The sequence below is a fragment of the Pantherophis guttatus genome, chromosome 7, assembly GCF_059756535.1.
Source record: "Pantherophis guttatus breed Tessera chromosome 7, ASM5975653v1, whole genome shotgun sequence".
NCBI lineage: Eukaryota > Metazoa > Chordata > Lepidosauria > Squamata > Colubridae > Pantherophis > Pantherophis guttatus.
The window spans coordinates 15256188-15279791 of NC_142069.1; the positions used below are offsets into that span (position 1 = coordinate 15256188).

Sequence of the window (23604 nt, forward strand, 5' to 3'; positions counted from 1 at the left end):
CTCATTTATGCAGAGTGCACAGTCATTTTGGATCATTGTTCTCCTTCCATAGATCATCCAAAGACAATTAGAGCAGGTTGAAGAGAAGCAAAGGCAGCTGGAGGAGAGAGGAGTTGCAGTGGAAAAAGCCCTCCGGGGTGAAGCAGGTACTTTCCACCATTCAGTATTGTGTCTGTCCTTTTTAGAAAAAAATGTTATCAAATTTTCCTGCAAAAATATATATGACTTTTATGCTGTCTCTGGAAAACAGGTTGCTTTCTAAGCTGCAAATAGTTTTGAGTTACCAGTCCTTTTAATATATGAATGAAAATTCACCAGTTCCCTTATCTGCAAAGTTGTGTTCATGGCAAGATAACACTGTGGAAAGGGATTTCGATCCCAAACCTGTTTTTCAGACTTTGGCCAATTCTTAATGTTTTCCAGAAAGTTGTGATGCACTTGTGCTTCGTTTCGGAACTAAAATTTGCCTTAGTAAGAAAAGCTCAGCTGTTTTCAGCAAGTGAAAGGGAGACAATGAAAATCTGTCATGGTTTTAATTCTTGATGTTGTGAGTTGAAATCAGTGGCCTTGCAAGGGACCATCACAGAACAGCCCCAACCAATGCCACATACTGTTTATTGATTTTTCACCAACCCAGTCTTCTCACCAAGATACATGGAACATACATTCATATAATGCATGAAATGATGTTCTGCATCTTCTGTTCATAGAATGAGTTTGCACCCTTGGTGATTTGTTTTAGTGAGCATTTCCTAGAGTCAACATACCGTAGATGGAGATAGGAAAAAGTAAAAGTTCACAACAAACACAGGACTTCTACTTGAAATCTGATGTTTCCCCTTTTAAAATGTCAGTTGTAACCTTCCCTCAACTGGTAGTTCCTCAGAAGTTTTGGGATTAAGTCATATGAACATTCTAGATTTTAATGTCAGCTATCTGAGAGTTGCAAATTGAACAGATCTGGAAGGCCCCAAATTAAGAAAATGAAAGCTTCTTGAACAATATTAGTCATCACGCCATCTGTAGCAGATGTCATCCAAGTGTGATGACATTGTGTCATGCAGTAGGTTTCCCTGGACTTTGAGATGGAGGGAAATTATAAATGAGGATGTTGTGGGCAGGAAAGATGTGGGTCTAAAGCTTTTTTTACACACAATACATGTGTAGCAACCTCTGCATTATACTGGAAAGAGAGTTCCACGGCCTTGGGAGTGGAGTAGAGAAAGATAGACCCAAGACCACCACAGGAGGTGAACATCTCCAGTTAAAAGCAGGAGTAGTTTTAGGAGGAGGTTTTTCTCTTGCATTGTATTGTCCCAAAGGTACTTTTTTAAAGGACTTCCCACCAGTTAGTTAGAACTGAAGAAATTTGTTGGATGAAAAGTGAAATAATAAGAAGTCCAATTGCCTTTTAAAAAAAGCACCTTTGGGACAACCTGAGAAATTCCCCTCCTGAGAACCTTCCCTCCTAGACCTCTTACATTGTATTGTAATCCCTTTATCAGTTCTAGAGAGGTTATCACCCATGCTTTTCTAAGGCATTGATGAAGATACATTTGAAGGTAGTCTATAGCTAATTCATGCCTTTGTTAGTCCACTTTCCTGGTTCAACAGGGTGTGATGCTTTAATCCATCTGTGTCCTTTCACATGTAGATTTCCTTCAGATAGCTGCCAATGCAAGTTCTTTTCTTTTTGGTTGGGCTGTCTATGACATCCTGGTAAATAGGGCCACAAGAGACTGAGCAATCTTGTAAAATGAGAGGTCATTACCTCCCAAATATTACATGCAGTGATGGTGAGCTGGTAGGCAGAAGATCTTCATAGTTCCACTATATATATATACAAAACGTGATGGGAGATAAGGAAAGTAGTGGCTGAGGAAAATATCCAGCTTTCCCCAAGGCTTCACTTTTGAGCTGGCCCATCATTACTGTTAATTGTCTTTTCAACTCAGGGTTAAGAATTTAAAATAGTTTGATATTATTATTGAAAAAGAAAGAGAAATGTAGACTTGGTTCAGACTCTTCTGATATCAAGTGGGACATAAGATTTCTAGATGCTCATGTCACTTCAATCTCAATAGTGACTTATCCTCAACTATTGCCCACCTATATCTCCCCATGTGTTTTTTTTTTTTTAATGTAGTTTGTCAGTTTGATGCATTTAGCGGTAATCCCAAGTGAATCTCCCTGGTCTCAAAAGAATTAGATAGGTCTTGCCAAAAAAAATACAATTGTGGTGTGAAGTTAAGGGGCAGGACTTCTATGTGGTATCCCCCACATCTTTCAAAACTCTACCCTCAACTCTACGCCTAGTCCAATCACTTCTGGCATTTAAGAAGACACTAACATGCCATTCATTTTAAGTAGCCTTTAGTGCCTATATTATACTGATGGGTCACCTTGGACTTTTATTGTACTTCATTATAGTTTATTCTTGATACTGTTTTGTTGTTGTTGTATACTGCACAGAATGCAGGGGTATAAAATTTTTGAAAGAAATTACTGAAGAGCTGCATTGTCTCTCCTTTAATGACTAGTTGTCAGTGTGGCAAGAGATGATGCTCTTCTGACACTGCATGATGGGAAGAAAAACTTCCCATCCTTTGTTGGCTGATGATGAATGTTAAAATAACATCCTTGTAAAGTGGGTTGTTTCACTCTGGAGGTATACCTAGACTTGTGATGGTGAACCTATGGCACGGGTGCCAAAGGTGGTACACGGAGCCATATCTGTGGGTACACGAGCGTTGCCCTAGCTCAGCTCTAGACACATGCGTGTGCCAGCCAGCTGGTTTTTGGGCCTTCCGGGCCCACTGGAAGTCAGGAAACGGGCTGTTTCTGGCCTCTGGAGGGCCTCCCGGGGGTGGGGAAGGCTGTTTTCACCCTCCCCAGGCTCCAAGAAAGCCTCTGGAGTCTGGGGAGGGTGAAAAACGGCCCTATGGGGCCTACCGGTAACCCTTTTGCCATAGTGTGCCAAAAGCAGGGGGAGCGCAGGGGGGAGGGGTCGAGCGCGCATGCGCAGGGGGGGCGGAGTATGGGGAGAAATTGAATTATGGATGTGGGCACGCGCGTGCACGACCTCCCCACACTTCCCCTATTTTTGGCATGCGATGGAAAAAAGGTTAGCCATCACTGACCTTAGACCCTCTAGTTATATTTCTGTTTAGTATACATTTGATAAATAGCCAAAATGGATTGATGGCTAAGGTGTTGGACTACACAGAAAACCTCTCTTCTGCCTAAAGCACAAATTTGCACTCTATATATTGTTTTCTATGGATTGTGGAGTTCTCTGCATTAGGCAAAATTTTTGTATTCTGTCAAGAGAAGTATACTTCATACAGTATAGAGATATCTTGGCACTGGAGGGGGAAAAAAAATCAAATTTCTACTTCTTCCCAATGGCAAATGAACAATAATCAAGTAGTAAGTGTTTTAATGCTTTTTAATAGTGCTTACAAACATTGGCAGTTGACGCCAACTTCTCTCTGTGTGCTGCCTAAGAAAGCCACAAAGGAAGGTTTGGTACATTGGGTGTGTTATTGGTAATTTCTTACTAGAAATTGAATTTCAAGTAATTAATATTCTATGTCTTTTTCTTCTTTTTATAACCCATAAAGGGGGATGCTTTTAATAAATAAAAATATTCACATAATTACTTTGCAAATATTTTTTAAAATCACATTTTGGATCTAAAGGAAGTTCTACTGGAAGAATTTTCCTTTGGATCTCTCTGTAGAACATAATTTTGGGGAGGAATATTCCTTTTCTGCAGAAGAGACATGGCAACTCCTTAATGCCACTGAGTTTTGAGATTTTGTGTTGTTTTTATTACACTATTGCTCAGTTCCAACAGTGTTGGCCCGCACTTTTTAGTTCTGTGAAGGCTACATCAGATGGACTATGTTTATTATTATTTCATTTATACAAAATGATTGTTTGTTGAGGAAAGTTGTTACATAGTTGTTTAACAACTGAGAATTTCTTAGGATCTCATAAGCAAACTCCTGGATTCTATTGAGTCCTATTGGTGAATGTTCCTCTGAAGAACGAGTAAAATGTAAAAAAATAGTTGGGAGAGGAAAACTTCGCATTTCTTTAGCCTCCTAGATAAAAGCGGGCAACATGGCTGAGCAACTGAAGGATGAAGGAAGAAAGTCATCCTTGAGGGGATCTTGGTGCTCTCTGAGCTTGGTTGCTTTCTTGCAGATATTTCAATATCCAAACTAGGTAATACCATCAGTCTGATATGATATTACCAGTATATTACCTAGACTGAAGATGGAACAAGCAAACTCAGAGAACACCAAGAACCCCTCATTTCAAACCTGAGCTACAAATATTCTCCTTTAAAGTCCTCCTTGCAACATTCAACAGTGTCCAATCCAGCGGCATTCATGGGAGTAGACTTTATCAACAAGTCGAGGTCGTACCACAGCAGCACGATCAAAGCCCTTCCCCTTTGTACATAAGTATAGTATCAACACATGTACACAAGGATGGAATTTCGACCATGCTGCTATGCCTGTCATCTTGACATTCTTGATCTCTCTCCTATGGACACAGTTGCCCTTTCCTACTTGGTTGAATGGAGAATACATATTACATACATTGAATTTCTTCCCACTGGAAAATGTTTGCAGAACCTTCCTTAATGCCCCTCCGATGACATATAAGAAACAGGGAAGTGCACATGCTGAAATAAACTTTACAAAACGTAGCCTGTTCCCTTTCTTTGCTTGGAAGTCCATCCCTGCCTGTCTTGCCTGCCTTTTTTTTTAAAGGGAATGTTACTTCCTTTCCTTGTCTTTTTAGTATCTATCATATATATGTATGTGCATATGATGATTATAAAGATGCATGATTTATTGTTGTTTCTGTCTCTCTTTTCTCTCTCTCTCTCTCAGTCTTTCTCTGTACATTCTCATGTTTGCAATTTCTCTAATAGAATGCTTTGAAATCTGGGCAGGGAGTGGGGAAGGCAGGCGGGGGAGGGGGGACTTGAACCAATAACTCTCTCTCTTCACCAATTCCTTGTTGTAGACTATTGGGGAGAGTCTTATTACAGTGACCTCATCGACTTGCATCTGGGTGGTATGTATGGCAGACCCTCTCTTCTGGCACTAACCTTGCTGACACCCTCTCCTGCTCCAGTTCCCCTGCACTGACTTCTCGCCACCCCAGCTCACAAGCCATGAGATGGAACCACCCAATGGATTGGCGAGGGCACAACCCCTTTTCCAGCTCAAAGGAAAGACTTCATTCTCTAGAGCAGTCCTTTCATTAGCAGGTTTTTGTTTCAGAACTCAGTTTGGCTGGCAAGCACCAGACCGAGAAAGCAAATTATACTCGCCACGTGTACCTACCTTTTGGAACATGTGGAATTTGTCTTGTCTGGACATACAGTACATGGTTTCTTTCTTTCTTTTTTATTGTTTTCTATTCTTTCAAAATATAAGCCACCAAATGTTGTTTTCGAGTCAAGCAGCCTTTAAATCTAATAAATAAATAAATAAATGAGCAAACAATCAAACTTGATGCTGTAAAAAAAGGAGGGATGGAAATAGATTAAGAGAAAGCTCCTTGTGATCCTCTAGAGCAGGGGTCAGCAACCTGCGGCTCTGGAGCCACATGTGGCTCTTTCACCCCTCTGCTGCGGCTCCCTATCATTCAAAATAGGTATCACAACCGCCAACATGCGACATCCGCCTGCACACGATTTATTGAGCTTTTCAACCCCCAGTAGGCCAACCATGGATAAATCCAACAAAAGAAAAGTTTCAGAAGAAAACAGAATGTTTAATTCAACTCTATATGCCAGTTTTGTGGCCGCTCAAGAAACAGTCAGGCACAGGAAGGGTTTTGTGGCTCCTGGTGTTTTTTTTTTCTGTGGGAAATGGGTCCAAATGGCTCTTTGAGTGTTTAAGGTTGCAGACCCCTGCTCTAGAGTGATGTTTCTCAAACTTAAACCACTTTAAGGTATTTGGACTTCAACTTCCAGGATTCCTCGGCCAGCAGTTGTTATGCTTTCATTTCCTCCTTCAGAACCTTGGCCATTATTGCCAAGAATAATGGCAATAATGTAAGATGTAGTTCAGCATTAACTGATGGCCACAGGTTGCTCACTCTTGCATTAGATATAGTAACAACATACAGAAGAGACCTCAAAACTGCAGAGAATATGTGACAAGGCACAGACTGCTTTGAATATTAAAAGAGTTTTTCAGATGGCCCTGGTTCAACTTTTTTCAAAGTGAAATCAGACTTGGCTTTCACATCAACTCAAGCTGTCCCTCCCTGAAGAAGAATCTCACTGCTCAAAATGACCTGTCAAGAAATTGGTCCTTTGTTCATAATGAAAACATCTTTTCTTTTTGTCCTAGGATTAATCATGTGTTTTATTCCTATAGTGAGTATTTGGATTATTACTTCTAGGAATTGTGGTTTTCTGTTTTCATCCAGAACTGCGAGATCCATTCCTGGATATTTGCATAGGTCTAAGCATTGGGAATATTGATTAATTTAATTTAGACAAGTTTATTCAGTAACAAATTAATTAGAAATTCTATTCTTCTAGCAGCTTGATAGCATGACAGCCTATTTAGGAGGCTCAAATCTCTAAATCTCTTTCCATATGTAGCAGTCACTGAATTGAAAAGGGGCCATTATCGTTTGCTATACTGCACATTTTACACTTAGGAAGTGCCAGATGGAAGTATTTCTCAACCTTAGCAACTTTACGATGTGTGGATTTCACTGGTGGATTTTGGGAGTTGAAATCCACACTTGTAAAGTTGAGAAATATAGTTCTAGATTACTATTCTCGAGCTGATGACTTTTGGAATGCAATTCATATTTTTGTTTTTGCATTCAGCTACTGTGAATTCCACTATGTGAATGACAAAGACACATCAAACTCCAGTTTCACATATTCTTTCTTTAAAAATCTTGACAATCCTTTTTCCAAGGCTGTTAACCTTTTTCCATCCACCCTTGAAGCCTTGCTTCAAGAAAAAAGTGTGTTCATTTATACTTCATTTACAGTATAATTTTTTTTAATGTATTTCGGGATTCGATGGTTGCAAAAAAACCCTCATACATATTTCACTCATAGATTGCTTGAAGCTTCACATATGTGCTACTACATTCACAAACACTACAATTTATAGGGACGCAGTGCTAGTCCAATGTATTTTGTTTTGTAAGATACAGGACAGAATCATGTTGTGTATTTATTTATGTTCAGTTTATATGGCTGCCTGCTTGCTAAACAATTCTGGGTGGCTAACAACATTAAAAGCAGCCAGAGATGCAAATAATAAAAATCCAGCAATAGTTTTTAAAAAACACACAGTATTAATACCTTCGGTGCCAAAGTAAGAATTCATCTCATTTATCTTAACACATAATGATCACTGATTCAGCATCGTGCTTTGAGGGAAGAACCATGTTTTCAGTGTCTTTCTAGAAAGCTTTGTGTCTATAGATGGAGCTGTAAAAGGGTTAATGCTAAATTACACCTAGTAGGCTCTCCTTCCTGGCTGATGTTCTTCCCACTCTACTACTATTTCTGCTTCCTCTTCCTAACTCCTCCTGGAAAACAGTCTTCGTTTCACTTTTGCTAACTGATGGCTTTAAAAAATAGTCCTTGAAATAATTTAAAGGAACACTGTCATTTTTCATATAACAGTTTTACATTGCTCAAACAAACAAAAAAACCCAGTCAAATTTGCTTTCCATAACCTGTGTCCTTTGGCTATCTGCCTATTCCATTTGGAAAATGGACTGTATGCAGCACTACTACTTATTACTTTCTGCCTCGCTAAATAATTTTGGAATTATTTATATGGTGTTTCTTTCACTGAAATTATGCTAATAGAATGACACAATTTCCAGTTATTTCTCTTAAACCATGACATAAATATTTGCTTCTCAGCTATTTTTGAGATTTCAAAATCTAAACACCCAAAGGAAAAATGGATATTCCTTTAATTAAATGGCAGTATCCCTTTATATCAGTATTTCTCTGACTTGGCAACTTTAAGACATATGGATTGCTGGCTGGGATATTCTGGGAGTTGAAGCCCACAGCTCTTAAATTTGCCAAGCTTGAGAAACATTGCTTTAAATGCAATGCTGTGTTAAGTGCAGAAAAGGAAAGTTGTGGCTTTCTAGTTGTAGTTCATGTTGTGTGACTGATGTTGATGCAATTACTTTGTCACGGGGCTGCCAGAATGCTCACAAATCGAATTGGAACTGGAATAGGAATTTCCAATTAAAATATCCAATTAAAATATCTACAATAAACTTAGCAGCTTTTATTAATATCTAATGAAGGGAGTCTTCAGTTACTATTGTGAAAATCTGAGGGATTAGTGTTTCCCTCCAAAAGAAACCCTCAGAATGTGACTTCATCTGAACAACTCGGTCAGAAGTGAGGAATTCTGGGAGCTGTGCCCCAATATATTTGCAAAGTGCTGTGTCGGGGAAAGTTGTTTAAATGTTAAGGGAGAGCATGTGAAAGCTCTAAGATAATTTATCACCAGTTTTAGCTTACTTGTGGTAAATCTCACTAGAGGACCTTGCTCTAACTCAACACTGAGTTTGACTGAAGTTGAATTTCTGAAATTAATTAGAAAAGGAAATATGTGAATCAAGGGTCCTTAAAGATGCAACAGTAGTTGGATCACGAGAGCTATTCCCTCATCTGAACTTGCCCAGAGACTGCTGTCTTGCAATCTCCTCATGAAAAGTGCTATCTGGAACACTTGTGGGTGATCTCGTGTCCTCTCCTTATTCAGAGAGGTATTACAAAGAGCCTGTCTACTCGCCAAATCATCTTCATTCTGCCAAGATCATCAGCTTCACTTTTAGTGAATTCATCTTCAGTTCACTATTTCTTCCCTGGAAGTCCAATGTTTTAGTGATGTTTTTATTTTGGATAATACCTGTATTGACAATTGATTCACCACTTAAGCAGTGGCAAAGGGATATATCTAACTTTATGTGGCAAGTGGGGGGGGAATCACAATTTAAACATAAGGTGTTACAAGATCCAAAGAAAAAAGGAAAATTAGTTTTACCTGACTTGAAATTATATTTTGCAGCTTGTTGTTTGGTTTGGATAAAAGACTGAATGCTGCTGGGAAATAAAAAGCTCTTAATGTTAGAAGGACATGACCTGAGATTTGGGTGGCATAGATATTTGTGATATGATAAAGTCAAAATTAATGTGAACGTTAAAAAATGTTAGACGTGCCATATTGAGAATATGAAACAGATACAAATCTAAACTGTGTCCAAAAACCTATTGTGGCTGTCAGCATTAGAAGACGATAGAACTTGCTGAGATTGCAAAGTTAATTTGCTTGATTAGAGAAAAAATATTTATTGCCAATTCAAAACCTGTTACAGACTTTTTGCATAAAACGAAAAAAATGAAATTTACAGTTCATGGTTTTGATAATTAGATAGGATAGATCATAGAAAGGAGACATAATGCAACTTTGGAGAAAGAGGTAAATTTATAATTGTACTTATACCTGCTGTAAATCTACCTCTTTATATCTTTTTTTTCTTTCCTATTTTTCTTTTTCTTTCTGTCTTACACTTTGAACTTTATCTTTGGTTACTTTCTTCTAATGTTTTATTCCTTACTCTATTCAAAGAGGTATCTTTTAGCTTAATTTGACCACTTACCTTTTACCTTGTTGTTACAAATCAAGATGTTTGGAAGTGAATTTCATTAGACCGCTGCTGCAGGAGCTGCCCTGATCAGTGGTAGGTTTTTGGATGCAGTAGAAGATGCTGGCTGCGAAGACCTGTACTGGCCCAAGGCCTGGGTATTGTAGAGATTGCCGTTATTTACTTGCCTGTTCAAAAAATTAGGAAGCACTTGCTAATGGTCCCCAGCTACTAGGAGACACAGTGGGGAACACTCAGCGGTTGCCATTCTTTTAACAGCACCCATGAAACAAGAGAGTCCTCCATCATGGCCTTCCAGAACTCTTAGGGATTAATTTTAACCAGCAGTGCTGCACCAAGTGAATTTTAATGTTAGTCTCCAGTTTGGAGAATTACATTTTGAAGTTTACTGTTTTAATTACAAGTATATTTTGTATTTTGTGCTGTGTTTCGTTTTGTAAGCTCTTTCAATTCATTAGAGTCCAATGGGTTTCAAGTGGTGGTCAAATCTCATTTAAACAAACAAACAAACAAACATGAGAGAACTAATTTTTCAGTTCTGTATTGAGTGTTGAGCTTTGCAAGCCTGTGAGATGTACAAGGTGTAGCTCTGCATTGGTTGATCAACAAAACAGTGGAGATGAATGTTATGTAATTCACCTATTTAATGCTTTGCTTCAACATTCCCTGCCCTGCACTATTCCAGATGTCTTCTACTAAAAAATCTATTATAATTGGACCATGTTTGTGGGAGATGATGGAGTTGCAGCCTGACATATATGGAAGATGTGAGAGTAGAGAAGTTTACTTTATTGTGTAGTATTTGATAGAAAGGAACCTTTTTGAGGTTGCGGGAGTCTTCGCTGTTGGATTGGAGAAGGAGAGGTCTGTGACTCTGGTGACTTCAACAAGGTTTTTTCTGCAAAATTTAATTATTTGACAAATCATCCAAGGGATAGTCAGGCTACAAGGTTTTATAATTAAATTTAACACTTGATAGACGATGTAGATCTTTGATATGTGTTGTATAACCTGTGTACCAGTTAGCAACCTAGATGATGCATTTTATATATACTTTTAAAGGTTTAGGTTAGATAGGAAACACTTTTCGGTAGTCTAAGTATGATGTCCTCATGCACAGGTGACTGTTGCTACTTCAGAAATAGTCACGGTTGCTTCAGTGACTGTTATTGTGTAAACACTTTCTTTGTTATGGTTGCTACCTGTCAATCTAGAGGCTGTGAAAATTCAAGAGGACATTCCCATGCTGCTTTGTTGATGCAAACCTAGTCAGTTAGAGCTGTAAAATTCCAATAGCTTGAAATAGATACCCAATCTGGGATCTTGAGAGAGAATTTAAAATTAAAACTTATTCTTCCAGATTTATTTTGTTATTTAAATAATACATAGATTGTTCTTGTCGACATGCATCTCCAAGTCTGATTTTCTCAAACAACAAAAAACCACTTTGGGGACATTTGAGCTAGTTATTTTATTATGATAGATAGATAGATAGATAGATAGATAGATAGATAGATAGATAGATAGATAGATATGCTATAGATACCAGCAGTGGAATTTCTTCAAATATGATTTTAGAAAATATATACTTTGTAAAATATTTATGTAGCTACCGTACTGTACCCTCCTTTCTTCTGATTAAATTTTCCATACTCAATATAAATGTTTCTTCTGTCTATAAAAATTGGTTTATCCCCACCCTGTTTGCAGACTGGTGTTTCTTTAATTTTGATCCATCCTTTGTGTTTCTGTTCTAGTTCTGTGATGGTCCCTTCTAAAAGAACTTCCCTTCCCAAATTGTGTAGTTCTTCAAAATGGAAAACATGACTCTCTTACTCTTCCATTTTGAGTACATGTAACTCTGGCTTCTACTGAATGCTTTCTAAGGAATGTGATGGTTCTTCCTCATTTCACAGTAGTTTCACTACAGTTCATCTGCTGTAATCCTTACGTCATAAATCTTTGTATAAGACTTTGTCTCTTTACATATAAACTCATGTAGTTGCTCCCTCTGGGCCCTCCCACAGAGTTTTTCCTCTTCAGCATGTATTATTGTTCTGGGCCTTCCATGCCTAGTAAACACCACTGATATTAGATAATCCACTCTGGAAACGTTTAGAGCAAGGCTGTCAAACTCGCGGCCTGCAGGCCGGATGCTTCACATGCTGGCCACACCCAGTTTAGCGAAGGGGGGGAAAGTCCCAATACATCATGTGACGACACCGTGATGACATGAGTTTGACATTCCTGATTTAGAGTGCATCTTGAATTCTTCATGATGTTGGGTGGACCTTTCTAGTCAACAGCTAGATAAGAAATGATTGGATTTGTCTAAACAACAGCTGAGGTCTAACGTTGATTCAGAAAATCGAACAGTGAGAAATATGCCTCCTCCTGTCTCTTCAGAGGGAGGAATTCTGTGTCTCTCTCAGAAGGAATGTTTGTTTACTGGTTCCATGCAAATTTTTCCTTTATAGATACATAATAGCTCAATGGAGTATATTCCATAGTTTTCTGCATTCTCTTTCTATTTGAAGGCCTAAAGTCTAAAGCAATAGCTGATGGAGTTCTATTTGGGGCCTTACTTATGTTTCACATGAAATTCAAAAGGGGGAAATATCTGTGCTTAGTAATAAACATTGTTCAATTTATAATAATATGGAAGTTAGAAAGGTTCAAGTGTATATGTACTAAGAACAAAACGTATTGGATGAAGCTAAGGCAGGCCCAGTCTAAGGATATTATTCGTTAACAAGTTGTAGCCAAAGATTCTTTTCTGTGATTATAGATATTTTGGGCAGAAGGAGAAGTTTTTGGCTCTAACCCCAAAATATTTAACATAAGGGATACATAATCCTGGTCAATCTGCTTTAGAAAATGTTGGGTAGTTGGTCCTTCTTTATCTGCCTTTGTTTTCTAAACATTAAACATTTTCTATCATTGACCCATTTTTGTGGGGGGACCCTCATCCCAACATGAAGCCAACTCTAAAAGTGGCCTTTCAAACATATTTTGTAATCCTGCTTTCTTAGAAATATTGCTCACCAACCTCTTAGTATTACCTTCTCTTTATATCCATAAAGTGTAATATTGTGTGAAAAATCTACATACACAAAACATGTCAAATCTTGGCAATTTTTCTTCATCCTGGTAATGTTTGTGGCTCTTGCTGTTTTCGTTTCCAATGCCCCAGTCTGTTCTCTCCCATCAGTGTTGACAAGGGATGTTTCATTTGTAGACAGTTGTTTCTGCGTCTCCATTTTTTGTATTATTTTTTTTCTTTCCTATTTTCTTCTGGTTGGTTGCTTCCTTTCTTTCTCACTCTTGTGCTTTTTTTTTTGTCCTTTTGCTTGTCTGTTTATTTTCACCCTGTTTCTCCTCCTTTTTCTTTCCACTTCCGATATCCTCTTCCCGTCCCTTCTTCCTCTCCCATTTTTGGTCCTATTGAAGTTGAGCCCAATGCCGGGACACCACGCCGTAGACCTCTCTCCTTCTGTCCTTGCTGTGCCCATGAAGGTAACGTAAATTCTTGCATTCCCTCCATCCACGTTCCAAACTGCAGTTTGAATTTATATAGGGACACCAGTCAACATGTGACAGTTTAAGTACTTCACAAACTTCTCCTTTCTTTCCTTCTTACTCAGTGATACCTTCACTATCAAAAGTATTTCAAAATGTCCCTGATAATATTGTAAAATTACAATATTCCTTTTTTAGATGTGAACTGTGAGGGTAACTATAATACTCCAGGCTACTGAAGCTCTTTCTTTGGGGTGGTAATAGTCCAACACAACAAAATTCCTGTTTGACATGCTAGATATCCCAAAGAGGTTCTTGGAAAATAGAGGAGAAACAAAATCCTTATAAAATTAACGGGAAAAAGAAATACTGTAGTTTGGTTTGGTTTGGTTTTTTGCAACTGATTTCCTTGATTTCCCTCAAATTTGAATGGTCAACCTCCTGACTTGTGTGATCTAGTTTGATTTCCTGACGTCCATATCTTGCTAAGCATTTTCTCAACTTTATCTCATGTGGACCCAATATCCATTGTAGAGTTTCCATTTCCCAAGGCATGGGGCAAAGGGGTGGAATGTGACTGTTGTGTGTAACTTATGCTAAACACTGTTTCTGCTTTTCATGGTGGGCTTTCATCCACTATACATGCTTCTTCCCCACCTCCACCTCCTCCTTCTGCTCATTGGCTTTTACAAAATAAGTCAAATAAAAAAGTTTCTCTAGGTCAGTAATAACACATATTTGGCTATTTTGTTTAGGAATTTTTTTTTGATGTATCCTCTCAGTGGAAAGAGTGGGGAGGATTTCCAACGCTTTTCATGGCTCCACCATTCTGGCCATTTGCATGTATAAGCTTTTCTTTCTCTCTCTCCTTTCATCATGGCTATAAGGGCACTTGTGCAGAGATGCTCAGAAAAGCATGCTTGGACTGAGCAATGGACAGGTATTGGCAGTTACAACAGTTACATGAAAACCGTAATGCATTAGGATGAAGGGTTCATATAGTTTCTGTTCTCCTAATTCCATAGATGTTTTAGTGGTTTGGAGGAGGAAAAAGCACAGGACGCCAGGCCACTGGAAGTAAGAATACTACCAAGAACCAGTGGACCATACCTCTTCAGTTCAACGATGAGGTTCAAGCAACAGTGAGATTCCTGAAACAGTGTCTCGTTTCAGGGACTATTGTGTTTTCTCAACAGATGCTAGAAATACGTTTTGTTATATAAACCAGCTGCTGCTAATGTGATCTAATAATATAATCCAACAGTGAAAAACTGTTCCATTCAGATGGAATTATAAAATTGCGCAAAGAATCCAAATTGATTATGACTTCAGCAATTTTACACTGTATTGATGAAATTCTGGGGAAACACTCTTCGGTTAGGATCTACCTTGTTGGTTGATTATTTCACTTCTGCTATTTCTTCTTGGCCTTTTAAATCTAACCGTACACTGTTGAAGGCCCTGCATTTTTAAATATACAAAACACCTTTTGATATAGTTTATTGATGATATTTTAATTTTACTGTCTGTGAATTTTAGAAATGGCAGTTCCAAAACAAGATAAGGCTTATCTTTTGGATATATGAGAGTTTGGGAAACTTTTGTTGATGGTCTCTCCATTTGCCAATTTTCTAAATGTTTCTAGGTCAACTTAGCCAACAGAGGCAAGTCCTTCACAATCAGAATCACCTTAGAATCACATTGTTTGTATTTGAATTGGTATTATCTGTAATGAACTGCCATTGTATATTATACATTGGTTGTGGATGCAACTAATTTGCACAAACATAATGTGCCGTTTAATCTGCTCTCAGAGATTGTTGTTGGATCTACTACTAGAAAATACATCTAGAAATTATTGTGATAGAAATCAGGAAATGATTGCTTTTAGTCATTAATATAATGTACAGGCCATGTCAACAAAGATATTTTAAATTAGCTGTGACACAAGGAAGTGTGCTGAGTTTGTACAGTGATCTGTCTGTTAATCACTCTGTAGCTATGTGTCAAGTTGTCTTCTGAGTTATGAGAATGGGTGAGACATTCACATGCTTTTGAATATCCAGATCACCTCATATCCGTTATTCAAAGCTAGGCTGCTTAAAGGTCTGAAATTACACAAATTACCGTAAGAAATACAACACAGTATCGAACAGAGCATTGCCATTTTGACTATTTATTCTGGGGTGGGAGACCTACCATCTAGGGAAGAATCTAGATCAGAGGACTTCAAACTTGGCAGCTTTAAGACTTGTGGACTTCAACTCCCAGAATAGTCTGGAGATTTCTGGGGGTTGAAGTCCACAAGTCTTAAAGCTACCAAGTTTGAAGACCTCCAATCTAGATGAATGCACAGATCCAAGGGAGAGTTTGGGGGTGTTTTTGTTTTAACTTTATGTGTGTTAGAGGCAAACTAACAAACAAACCTGATGGGAGCGCTCTGGCAGCATCTCGCTCAGCTTTCTTTGCACATTTTGCCCCCCCCCCTCCATTTTTGTCCCTGCCTGACTGTTGAGCTTGTGAAAATAGCAGAGCGTATGTCCGAGAGCTGACTCCAACCTTTCTCTTGGCAGGCATGGGGAAGAAGGATGACCCTAAGCTGATGCAAGAGTGGTTCAAGCTGGTGCAGGAAAAGAACGCCCTGGTGCGCTATGAATCAGAGCTGATGATATTGTGAGTAAGCATTCTCTTTTTTGCACCCCAACGTAGAAAAGTAACAAATATGTTGTAGCACCAATATGGTTGCAGTTATTGACGTGCTGCTTTCTGATAATCGTGATAAGTAGAAAATGGCTTTAAAGATGAATGAAAAGACTTGAATGGATGACACATGAAAAGATGAAGGTGATGAATGAAAGGTGAATGAAAAAGTCAGAATAGACAGTACTGTGTTAGATGAATCGCTGAGTCCATGATAGACAGCTTCCACAGTTCTAGACTGTGATTCCTGCAATACACCCATTCAAAATTCCGATTGTTCAAAACTGCTGATCATTAACTCTAGAACTGATTGATATGACAGTGTGGACCGTTTGGGTTGTAGAGAAATCATGATTTGGAATGCCCTTCTTGTTAATACAGGTATATTCAGCACATCTGGCAGATTCTGTCATAGATTTCCCCCCCCCCTTTTTTTTTTTTTTTGCTGAGCTTATTTTTTCTTTCTAGACTATGGTTCACATATAGCTACATAATATTAGAATTCTCCACCTAGAATTTTCAATGGGTGCACCATCTTAGTATCCTTTTTTGTTCTTCTATCGATGTACTTCAGGAAAAGTACAAAAGTGCTGATGTTGAAATATCCCACCTGGGTGTTTACCTGCTCACCTTAGATCAGAGAATAGCTTCACTCAGTCCTCCTTTGTAATCTGTGGAAGTGAATTGAACATTTTATTTAATTAAAGATTATTGAGTTCATGCACTTGTGAAGTTCCTTTGATCCTGGAAATAACGTCATGCCACAAAAATAGCACAGATGTTAAAACTGAAGGTTGTCACTATTCTTGAAAGCTTGCTTGCTTTCAAGAATCCTTTAAAAAGAGAGAAAATATTGGAATATGTCATTTCCTGAGCATTCTCAAGTCATAACTGAGGTTCCTGATGAAATGAGCCATAATTAACTATTCTCTACCTTTCTTTTCAGTGCACGCGAGTTAGAACTAGAGGACAGGCAGAGCCGGCTACAGCAAGAGCTTCGAGAGAGGATGGCAGTGGAAGGTAAGCCTGGTAGAGGGTTTCTTGTTCTATTTCTTCTTCAACTTCTTCTTGAAGTTGACAGGCAAATTAGGCAGATAATATTGTTAAAGATATCAGATAGTGTCATAACCAATTGGGGAGTTACCTCTACTTAATTTGGCTAAAAATCCTGAAGGATGACTTTTATTATTCCCATACCAATCCTATACCAAATAGCAACATGTTTATTATGAGTATCGTGTATCACTGTTTGGCCATTACATCTGGCAAAAAAGTCACAATTTCTTATGGGGCAGTGGTTAAATGCAATATTGCAGGTAAAGTCTGTCCACAGTCTGGAATTAGATCTTGACCAGCTCAAGGTTGACTCGGTCTTCCATCCTTCCAAGATCAGTAAAATGAGAACCCAGATAGTCAGGAGCAATATGCTGACATTGTAAACCACCCAGAGAATGAGGGCGAAGATTCGTTCTCCGAGCTTGTGGGTTGGTTTCCAAACGTTTCGTTTACAGGCTAGGTAACATCTTCAGTGAGGTTTAGGATGGTAGGGGGTTTCTTGTTCTCAGTAGAAACAAGATGTCCCATATCCTTAGGACATCTTGTCTTGACAGGTTTACTGTTTTCCCTCTATCCAGATCAGCTAAAGACAGACGAAGAACTCTCGGAGGAGAAGAAGATCTTGAATGAAATGCTAGAGGTGGTGGAGCAGAGAGATTCTCTTGTGGCTCTACTTGAAGAACAGCGCCTTCGAGAGAAGGAGGAAGACAAGGATTTAGAAGCAGTTATGCTGTCCAAAGGCTTCAACTTGAACTGGTCCTGAGTGTATCACCATGACTGGTTGCTGAACTGCATTGTCCACTTGGCATATGCCAAGTTAGATGGAGCTGCCTGGTTAGAGGAGACAACTTGGAGCAGGAATTGCTTCAGGAAACTTGCAGCAGCTGAGTGCTTGAGCCAGGAGCTTCTTTCTAAGAGGGTTGCTTGTAAGGAATCAGAGTCCTGGGTGAGGCTACAGAGCCAAGAACGAAGTCGTGATCTGAGATTGCGTGCCTTCCTTGAGGACCTGTGCAAGAGGTCAATGTCTTTTTGTGTGCGTGTGATCTCCGAGAGAGACTAAAAAACGAAAATATTTTGTGTGATGTTTTTTTTAAAAAAGAACTTTAACCAATTTAGGTGGGCCATAACCTGTTCATTTCATATTTACCCAACCTGTGGTATTAATGGATTTGTTCATTTAAATAACAAAGGAAAGGGGTGTCTAATTAAATCTTCTGAAAGGTCACCTTGTAGCAGCCTTTGGAAGAGCAAACCACTCACAAAGCACACTGTGTATATGCTCTTCTCACCAAAGAAATCCGAAGCTGCCACTGTGGTCTACGTATGGAGGAACATCCATATCTGAATGTTGACGGAAAACTTGGAACGCTAAGAACTTGAAATGTGGTTTCTTGTGATTTCTACAAAGAGGGACAGAGGCAGACTTCCCCACCCCCATTCTCTGCAATCTCCAGGAGTTGCCATCGTTCCAAGCAGTTCCAGCATGCAAACTTTTTCCTTTTGGCCACGAAGTGCTCCGAACTGAACGAAGCTGTTTCCTGTTTTCTGATGACCTTGGACTGCTCTATTGTGAACTCGATGACCATTTAGACACTGGAAAGTGCTTATTATCAAAAGATGGTTTCATTCTGAAGCGTTTTGAGGGATCTCCTGGGGATAGTTCTCCAGCTTTCAAACTTTCCAAGAGTGGGCTGTTCAGTAGGTTTTGGACTCTTTGTGTTTTGGGGAATATTTTTTTTCCTTTCCCCCCTTTTTTCTTTTTTTTTGCACGTCAGAAATGAAGCAGAAGACCTATCCTGGACCTTTAGTCACTTTAGATCCTTTAATGTCCATTAACTTATTTTTTAATACTTGAAAGAAAAATTGGTTTTGTACCTTTTTAAGAAGTGAACAGATGAGTGTGTGGTAAATCTGTGTGCCAGCCCAACCTGTCCATCTTTGTGTGTTTAATGCTTTCCCCTCTTCCCTGTATCTATTTATTAGAGTCATTATTAATGATATTACTGTTACACAGTACATTTGATCTGAAAGAAAGATGCTTTTAAATTCCAGACTATTATTCTGATTTGGGCTTCTTCATGTTTAGCGGGAGGATCTGGGAAATACGTGGGAGGAATTCCCACGCAGTATTTTCTTGCACCCTCAAGGAAAAGTTTAGAAGCAAAGAGCAGTGATCATTGGATTTATTTCCTAAACTTCAAAAGAGCTCCCTCTCTTCCCTGCATATTGGTAAATAGACAATGTTATTTACTATTGCAAGAGGTTTGTAACTAGAATGGCATTGGCACTTCTGTTCATGTAATCAACCAATGACAGTGGGCCTCATAGAAGTCCACCATCAAGGGAAGGATTAGCACCAATTTCAGTGGTTCTGTCCCCCGTTTCTGGTTTGTTCAGGAAGGGAATAAGTGATTCTCCCCCAGTGTAAAAGCAAAAGAGACGTGAAATAGACTCATGTTTAACACCAGCTCTAAGATTCCATAAGCACATATCCTTCACCATGTTTCTCAAAGGTGCTGGCCTGCAGCTTGCAGAATTTTCCATTACCAATGCACTGTGTTAGGGGGAGAAAACCCCAGTCTCTGGATTAAGTCCTTTACGGCATCTTAATTTACTAGACTGAACAGAGAATGGAGTTCCAATGCTGTACTTATGTCAAGAAGGGAAGCTTCCAGCAAATTTTGCTTCTCTGGCATTGCAACAGTATGAGAAGATAATTCCTGCTGCTATAGCTATAAAAGCTTCCCAGAAATTTTTAGCCAGATGTTGGCTAATCGAAACAAGGATTTCCTTTCTGGTGTTGGCAGCACCTACCTCTGAAAGGGACTGTACCTCTTTTTGTCTTGAAAGAAGCCTTAATTTCTACTTTTTTTTAGAAGAATATGGCTGCTGCCTTTTACCTTTAATCAATAGAGAGTTTCTTTCCATTAAATACTTTGATGTTAGATTGTATGTGTTCAAAAGCAGCATCTTAGCAACTGTGTTTTAGGCAGTGCCTAGAAAGAAATGATTTTTTTCCAGGAGACTGCACAGGTATTGTTTTCTAAGTATATATGGTAATTGCTATTTTAGGCTCACAAGCAACTCTGGCCACCTTAAATATCTACTACAGGGTGCCCGAGCTTGGCAACTTCAATTCCCAGAATTGGACTTCAATTCCCAGAATTCCCCAACCAGCCAATTCTGGGAGCTAATGTCCATAAGTCTTAAAATTACCAAGCTTGGGCATCCCTGATCTACTCCATGTGATTGGAAGGAGGACAGACATTGTTTCTTTAATAGCTTTGTAAAAGAGGGAATCTCCACTGCAGTTGATCATGTGACTTCGTTTAAAAAGGCACAGTAGTCCTATCCTCCTTTGTACCTGGCTACCTACCACAGCTCAAAGAGGAACACATTAAATTTCTGAGTATCCCACCCCACCACCCAGTTACAGCAACAGATGACAGGCAAAATCCTACCTCTGAAGTTCTGTCTCACCTATTAAATTGGAAACAAATACAAATTGTTTACACATGTTAAAAAAGAAAAGAAAATCCTATTTAATGTTAAATTCCTTTCCTTAGCTGTTGGGATAAATTGATAATGAACATGGCCACTGTTAAAAGAACTTAACGTGCATCTTTTCCCCATCTACAAAGGGAGATTTGATACATCATATTATTATTTTTGGAAATTGGTTTTAATGTCATCAGTAGAAGATTCCAGACAAACCTGTTTTTCAGCTTCATTATTTTCTAACCAAAATTTGACCTTAATGAAAGAAATTCATTCCATTCCACAAACAAAACTCTTCTAGCTTTTTAGGACCTTGAAGTAATATTGTGAATTGAAGAATTCATCCTGTGCAATGCAGGCTAATAGTTATGATCCTTTCTTGTGTGGATCTCTGTACAAATCCCCATGGAGGAGGAAAAGTCAGATTTGAAACATGTTTGTGTGTTGATAGACATACACAGAGAAAGCTGCCCTTATATTGCATTTTGGTGATTATGACTGCTCTACAAACAGATCCTTCTAGTTCAGGCAAATTCAGATAAGGAGCCATGGTAGCATGTCTCTTTTATTACATTTCAACCAAATCAAAGTCCTCTAAAGGAATGCGGAAGAATGTCTTTCAACATCTCAATCACAAATGTCCACTTCCAACATTCATGTTGCCTTGATACCTAAGAATGGATATCAAAGCCAAACAAAGAGAACATCTAAGGACAAAAAAGTTGCATTTAGAGCCTTTCACAGAAACAGGTACTTCTTTAATATTATGAGTACTTAGTACCGTGATGGCGAACCTATGGCACGCATGCCACAGGTGGAACGCGTAGCCATATTGGTGGGCACGCGAGCTCAGCTCCAGTGGGACTGGAAGTTGGCAAACGGGCCTTTTCAGCCTCCAGAGGGACTCCGGGTGTGTGGGGAAGGCCGTTTTCGCCCTCCCCAGACTCCTAGAAAGGTTCTGGAGCCTGGGGAGACAAAAAACAGGCCTTACGGTCCCACCGGAAGTTAGCAAACAGGCTGTTTTCTGCCTCTGGAGGGCTTCTGGGGGGGTTGGGGAAGGCTGTTTTCACCCTTCCCAGACTCCTAGAAAGGCTCTGGAGCCTGGGGAGAGAGAAAAATGGGCCCACCGGGCCATCGCGTGCCAGGAGCAGGGGGTGGGGGGGGATCGTGCGTGCATGCATGGGGTGGGGTGCATAGAATTATGGGTATGGGCACGCATGCGACACCCTCCCCCCCCACGCTCTCCCTGCTCCTGGCACGCGATGGCAAAAGGGTTAGCCATCACTGACTTAGTAAGTCCATTCCTTCAGTGTTTCATTTCCATTCCAGCTCTTCCAAATGACCATGCTACCTGAAGCATCTTTATTCCTGCATGAATTGATAATTGCCTGTTTGATCTCCACCAACCATTAGTGCAACAATAAAACCATGAAACAAAAAGATGATTATCCCCGCAAGGCAAAATTATTAATGTTTAAATTCTCTTTATGACACAGCTGCGAAATGAGGAAATTAAGCTATTTTGGAAGTAATACACAGGGTGAATGCATCTTTTCAATGGGTTGAATTTTGATGAAATGGTTTTTGAGCACTGATAACCATATTTAAGAAATGGTATTCCTCGGTAGGAAAGCCTACAGAAAAAGTAGAAATATTATAAACTCTCAAAAAACAATTTGAAGAGGCAGAATGTTGCTGGAAGAAGGGAATGTCTTTAGAAGAGCTCAAATCACACTTTTGAAAAGCTGATGATAATTACTACACATGCCATATGCTGAACATAATGGGAGATTGGAAAGGCAGAAATACATAGCACCCAGAGATTTCACACTAAGTAAGATTGTAGAGCAAATAGAGTGCATATTCTCTGGAGTTAAAGTAGGAAGAGATTTTTAAAAGACTATTCATGGGCCAGGTTCCTGATACCTAGGAAGAAAAAAAGAAAATACAACTTTCAGGTCTTGATAGGATACGAGTGAGAATGGAAATCATTTCCTCATTTTTCTTGCCTTTAGCTGCTATATCTTGGCACCTATTCAGATGAAAGAGACGCTGGATGGTTCAGTGTTTCTCAACCTTGGCAAGTTTAAGAGGTGCAGATTTCAACTCCCAGAATTCACCAGCTGGCTTGAGAAACACTGGTGACTTATAAGAATCATGACTGTCATTCTTATTTAAGAATTTATAAGAATTAGAACCTCCTGCATTCAGTAAACCAGGCTTTACTTTTTGGAAACTCCCCCCCCCCTCCCTTTTTTTTTTTTTTTTAATCGTAACAAGAAAAGAATCACTCTTGCTAATTATACTTCTTCCTCTTTGGCTGTGGGTATCACAAGAGAAGAATTGACTCTATCATAAGTGAGGATGGAATAGCTTCATCTCTTCAACCTCAGCTCTAACCTTGTTCTGGAGATTCAAGACCTTTTTGTTATTCAAGATTTCCATGGCTGGGACACCACTTGCCCCCGGAACCTTAATCAGTTTGACACTCGTAGCATTTCCTGTAATATTTTGCACTCACCGAGCTTATCATTTGACTGAATTATCAGGGAGTTTTGTTTGTTTTAAACGTGGCATCTTGCCTTCTTTAAGATAAGTAGCAAGCATACATGTTGTGCCCTCTGGCTTTTTAACCTTTTTATAGTACATACCATTCAGGAGCTTTTTAGAGTACCTGCAGTGATGTTTAGAGTTGCATGCTCTCCTGGTGCAAACAGCAAAAAAATTGTCACTCTCTTTGTATGGATTTAAGACAATGTATTCGACAGTATGTTTACCTTTGGCTTCTCTTCAGAGGGAACTATTGTATTCATTTTCCATCCTCTTCTGTAAGGAAAATGAAAATGCTGTGAGTTTGGGAGTGTTTGCAATAAAAAGAAAACAAAACCCCCAGGAACAGCCTATTATTAAAAGGAAACAAATTTTTTATGCACCATAAAAGAATAGAGTATTTCCTAACACAGGTAGCCCTTGACTTACGACCACAATTGAGCCCAAAATTTATGTTACTAAGTGAAACATTTCTTAAGTGAATTTTGCCCCATTTTACGACCTTTCTTGCCACAGTTGTTAAATGAATCACTGCAGTTATTAAGTTAGTAACACAGTTGTTAAGAGAATATT

General features: G+C 39.0%; 1 protein-coding gene across 14 annotated transcripts in view; it reads left to right on the forward strand.

Moving 5' to 3' along the window:
* MICAL3 (microtubule associated monooxygenase, calponin and LIM domain containing 3) overlaps positions 1-19042 on the forward strand; it is a 205664-nt gene extending 186622 nt beyond the window's left edge. For 12 of the 14 annotated variants that reach the window (XM_087873076.1, XM_087873078.1, XM_087873080.1 and 9 more), the window contains 5 exons: positions 53-146; positions 13159-13224; positions 15801-15900; positions 16874-16947; positions 17562-19042. In XM_087873076.1, coding sequence (XP_087729202.1) covers positions 53-146; positions 13159-13224; positions 15801-15900; positions 16874-16947; positions 17562-17746 — 519 coding nt within the window. In that variant the 3' untranslated portion in view covers positions 17747-19042. Of the gene's footprint in view, positions 1-52; positions 147-5046; positions 5098-13158; positions 13225-15800; positions 15901-16873; positions 16948-17561 lie in introns of all 14 variants that reach the window. The other 2 variants (XM_087873088.1, XM_087873089.1) reach the window with 2 other exon arrangements.
* Positions 19043-23604: the final 4562 nt, after the last annotated feature.